General features: G+C 35.3%; 1 protein-coding gene across 1 annotated transcript in view; it reads left to right on the forward strand.

Annotated features, from left to right (window-relative positions):
- LOC112507923 (E3 ubiquitin-protein ligase RFWD3-like) overlaps nt 1-5,029 on the forward strand; it is an 18,972-nt gene that overhangs the window by 10,544 nt on the left and 3,399 nt on the right. The window contains exons 8-12 of the mRNA XM_025112678.1: nt 3,420-3,530; nt 3,630-3,766; nt 3,871-3,910; nt 4,358-4,420; nt 4,497-4,690. Coding sequence (XP_024968446.1) covers nt 3,420-3,530; nt 3,630-3,766; nt 3,871-3,910; nt 4,358-4,420; nt 4,497-4,690 — 545 coding nt within the window. The remainder of the gene's footprint in view (nt 1-3,419; nt 3,531-3,629; nt 3,767-3,870; nt 3,911-4,357; nt 4,421-4,496; nt 4,691-5,029) is intronic.

Genomic DNA, 5,029 nt, shown 5'->3' on the forward strand with positions numbered 1-5,029 from the left:
AGTAAGCATGACTAAGCAAGCTAGTGATGAGTTGTTAAGGCTAAAAGTGTGTTGGCAAGTCTAGCAAGCATGACTAAGCAAGCTAGTGATGAGTTATTAAGGCTAGAAGTGTATGAGTTGGCAAGACTATTGATTACAAGACAAGTTAGGAAGCATGACAAGGAGTACTAGAAGCATGAGTTGTAAAGATTCTCTTATCCTTATTGGTGAGGTGTCAAACTCTCATAAGAGTACAATCTTTAGAGCAAGAAGAACAAGTAATTAATGCAATGAATTTATCTATAAATAGGGGTTTAAGGGTCGCTATTTATGCATACCAAAAACTAAGAAATCTCTCTATATTTACCTAATTAAGCTCGAAGAAAGGAATCAAAGGAAAAGTAGGCAAATCAAGGTGAGTACTTATGTGATTTATGAGATACAGGTATGCTATATATAGAAGTATTTTATGCATTACAAGATATGTTGGCATGCTATGTTTTACATGAAAATATTGATACACATACATATTCAAGATATGCATGATGACAAGTTTAAATACAAGTATACACACAAGACATGAAAATCATTTACATGTTATCATATGTGTTACACAAGGCATGAAATTTTTTACATGTTATGTATAACCATAATATCCAACGTACGGGATATTACAAGAAGGAACGTCTTGCAAACGGATCTTATAGGGCAGCCTTTTATGGACCCGGGGGTTAGCAAACCTCAAGACAAGTATGGTATACATGCATGTGACAAGTGAGATCTCAAAAGAATGTTTTATACATGATAAAGAATATAGTATTTTAWGAATGTTTATGCATGASAATAAAGAATATTTTTATACATGATCAAGAGCTTTTATAAATTATCATTTACAAAATATCATGAAAATTTCTCATTCATGAAACTATAAATACTCACTAAGCTTATAGCTTATATATCTCATGTATGTATCTCAAGAAGGAAGTAAGAAGGATTTGCATAAAGTATAATGCTTTTAGTTTTTAAAGCAAGTTTTGTTGTAATACAAATTACGGTTACGTTTATGCTAAGTAGTTTCTTCTTTGATGTAAATTCAAGATATGTACTAAATAAAGCTAAAGTTTCAAGTTCAGATTCAAGAGTTTAATAAAGTCTATCATGTAAAGTAACGGCACCCAAATTATATAAAGAAGTGGGGCGTTACATAAGGCCCGGTCCTTGTGCACCTCTAAGGACCTGTTAAGGGCCACACCACACCTGTCCCACGACCATCACTGCGAGTTAGCAGTAAGTGGCAGCGTCCATTTTTGAACACATGACATTCTTTTTGAATGTCGAATCGGGAAATAATATAACAACACAAAGTAACAAATCCCAAATAGACCTCATCATTCAGAATCATGATATTGAATATTTGGAATGAATCACAAAAGTTGTTTTGGCTTTGTGAGTAAAGACAACCAGGCCATCTCCAACCCACACCTCTAGAAAACACTAAAATGTTGGCCCATCCCCACGAAAACACAAAACACTTCCAACCACACACTAAAACACAAAACTCTAAAAGCCACTACACAATTTTTTAGAGGCCATGAATAGTAGGCCTTTAAATATAGATGTCTCCATACTACACAAAAAGATTTGGAATTTTAGTGGTGGGTTGGAGATGCACTTAGTCCTCTTGTACGACCGCAGACATAGCAAGGACATATGCTATATGCAAGCCCCACTATACGTATGTTAAGGGTCAGGCTCCAGGCTCTAACTTGATATTGTGGTAGACTGGCAACTCATGAAATCCCCAAATACCCCAACTACTTAGCTGCACCTTTTTTTGGTAAAGAAGTCCAATTTACATGTGAATAATTTTTATCGTGCTCTTGCTATCTCTGTCGTGTTCCTTTTCTAATTCTGTTAAAATGTGATCTCGGTTCTTGAAAGTGTTGGAGGAATTCAGCTGAGCAAGACATTTTTGTCATCATGTATATTGTAATGCCCCATTAGTTTCTTATGGAAGTTCCTTGACAAGTAGAGACCTAAACTTAGGGTTGGTGTTAATTGTAGCTCCAGCTACCTTTGGTGGAAAGATTACAACATGCTCTCTAATTGTTGGAATGAAAAATTATGCACAACTAGATTGACAACTTGAAAACAAATTTAAGTGCCTAAAACTAGGGGTGTTTGATCTTTGCTGTGGACCTAAAAATCGAAAACCAAACTAGAATTCAAATTTGAATTCAGTTTTTCGATCACGGTTTGGTTTGGATCCAAATCCGATCTAATGTTTTGTTTCTGGTTTGATTTTCTAGTTGGAAGTTTTCCATTTGTACCAAACTGAAAACCAGATTATATATATATAAATATAAATACTATATAATTATATATATATATATATATATATATTCTATTATGAAAATAATACTATACTTATGAAAACCTAATTCAAACCTAAAACTGAACCAAAAATACAAAATCCTGTCTCAATTGTTTGATGGTGAAATTCAAATTGAAAACCAATATACGAATTCTGTTTGGTTTTACAGATTACAAAGCGGGTTAAAAAGATTTAAACCAAACAAATCTAATCAGTTGAAATGAGGAAACCAAAATCCGAATCGATGAGCATCCCTAGTTAAAACAATAGGGGGAAATGATATTTTTTAAATATAAATAATGATGTGGAAACTGGAAGAAAGAAGATAGGAAGAATGAAAGGAAGATGGAAAAGAAACTTGGGAGATGAAAAGATATTAGGATAGGGAGCAAGGGATAATGAGTTTATGGCCCCAGCTATAAGGTGCTTAGTAAATTTGTCCTTTAAGCCTTACTTTTAGCCAGTTTTTGTGTGGGAGTCAGGTTATGTGTACCTTTAGTATTATTATGTACATTCTGCTACTCATCTGAAACTAGTAAATTACTTCAACCTATGGTGGTTTGCTTTCTGAAAGGACAGACTTTTTTCATCTTGTAATTTTACTTGATTTGCATGTTGTAACTGTAAGCATATGAATAATGCTTTGCTTTGTTGTGATTAGGCATCTGTCATCTCATGAACATAGATATTTTGGAAGGTGATAATTAAGCAGTTTTATGGAAAATATTCTTGTTAATGTCTTCATAACCGTAAGCTGATAATTAAGCAGTTTTTCTGTTGGTGGTCATTATCTCGGCCTTAAAGTATGTGTCAAATTGGATTTCTTATGTATAGAAGATAGACACAGACAGTAAGAGGAAGATTGGTGAGGTCTTAAGTGTAAATGAGATGGCTTTTATTAGAGGGTAATGTGGTTTGTTAAATCTTTATGTATTCTGGAATTTAACCGAGTAAAAGTAGCATGATTTTGACATGCAGGATTATCTTACCTTTTGTGCCTATTATTGTACCTTATTTTCTCACAACTATTTAGCTGCATCTAATCTAATTACTATATTTACCCTAGGGAGAGTTCCAGGTAGATGGAGGTCGATATTTTGACATGGATGCTTCTGGTCAGTGTATGATTGTAGCTCGAAGACTAAATGGGATGGGAGGAACAAATTTACTCACAAAAGTAAGTTTTGTGCCCTAGCATGAAGCTGCATTCATGGTGATTTTGCCATTTTTGACTATAAGACGAACCTTTTTACATAAAGTTTATGGTATTGTGCAGATAAGTTTGGTAGCTCCAAGTGACAGAGAAGATATTCAACTTCCTGCAAATTCAAAAGCTGTTAGGGCTGTTTGTGTTAGACCTTGTAGCAGGCTTGCACTGCTTGCTTGCTTGGGGAAGAAGTTGTCAGTTGTCAGGTGATAATGATTCTTTTCTCCATCTTGATCTAATAATTGTTTTTGACATCAATGTTTTCTCTTCCTGAACAAATATGTTTTGGTTTTTCTTGTGTTGGCCTCAGTACAGAAAGCAACAACACCATTCTTACCTATGATTTGCCGGTAACATTCTTGTCTTTTCYTTGCCAAATTGATAAATCAACATGGTGAGTGTTTGCATATTCTTCTACAAAGCAAACTTGTTACAGAAAGAGAGAAATGTGTGTCAAAATTAAAATGCATACAGACTAACTGCCATTGTCAACACAACTCCAAGCACTTAGGAGCTATGGATGATGGGTGTTAATGTTCACAAAAGGAGCTTGATATGATGCCTTATGGCATATACCTTTTTCCAAATTATTTCTTCTGCTAGATATACTCTAGTTTATTTCACGCTTGAATCACTCTTCTTTTGTTAACATCATAAAATTTTAGTAGCCATTAAAGATTTTTGTATTGCATTCTCCATTTTATTGTGATTTTCGTTTTTCTGCTTTCAGTGTTATAATTTCATTTATATCCATCTGCTGACTAACATATGGTCCATGGTTGTCCCATTTACTTTAGGCTCCTGCTTGGTCATGTTCATGGGATATTGACAGTTCACATTATGTTTACACAGGATTACAGGTACTTGTTATTTAAGTTTCCATTAAACAAGCTGGTTTTTTTTATTGCAGTTTATCATATCTTTCTGTACCTGCAGAATGGCATGGTTTTGGCTTTTGATATGCGTCAAACTCGAACACCCCTGGAATCCAGGTCTGGGTTGTCCTGCAACCCAGTTCACACTGTGATATCTGTTTCACCTGATTCATTGCTTTCCTCTGGTACAAGAACCCTTCTGACTGCCTCTCAAATTGGCATGTGTGAGTGGAACATCGGCACCAGTGAAGAAAGGTAGTATTGTTTTGACTTTTGATCCTTGTAAATATCCATCGTGCTGGAAAATGATATGTTGGGAAAGTGTTACATCTTAGATGTTTGGTTCACATAATGGAATTTGATGGAATTGGAATCCATCAAAGGAATTTGCCTTTGAAGGAATTTGACCACCGTTTGGTTGGTAGGAATTGGAATGAAATCTCTCAATAGAATAAGAACAATCGTCTTTGTTTGGACTATCCCACCCATCGCCCCGCCCACACCCTACCAACCACCATGTCACTACTGTCGTCGTCAAAACTATCACCCCTCCCTACCCCTACCCAAATCCCTCCCCACCCCTACCCAAACCCA

The sequence above is a fragment of the Cynara cardunculus genome, assembly GCF_001531365.2.
Source record: "Cynara cardunculus var. scolymus isolate 2C chromosome LG 1, CcrdV1, whole genome shotgun sequence".
Classification (NCBI taxonomy): Eukaryota; Viridiplantae; Streptophyta; class Magnoliopsida; order Asterales; family Asteraceae; genus Cynara; species Cynara cardunculus.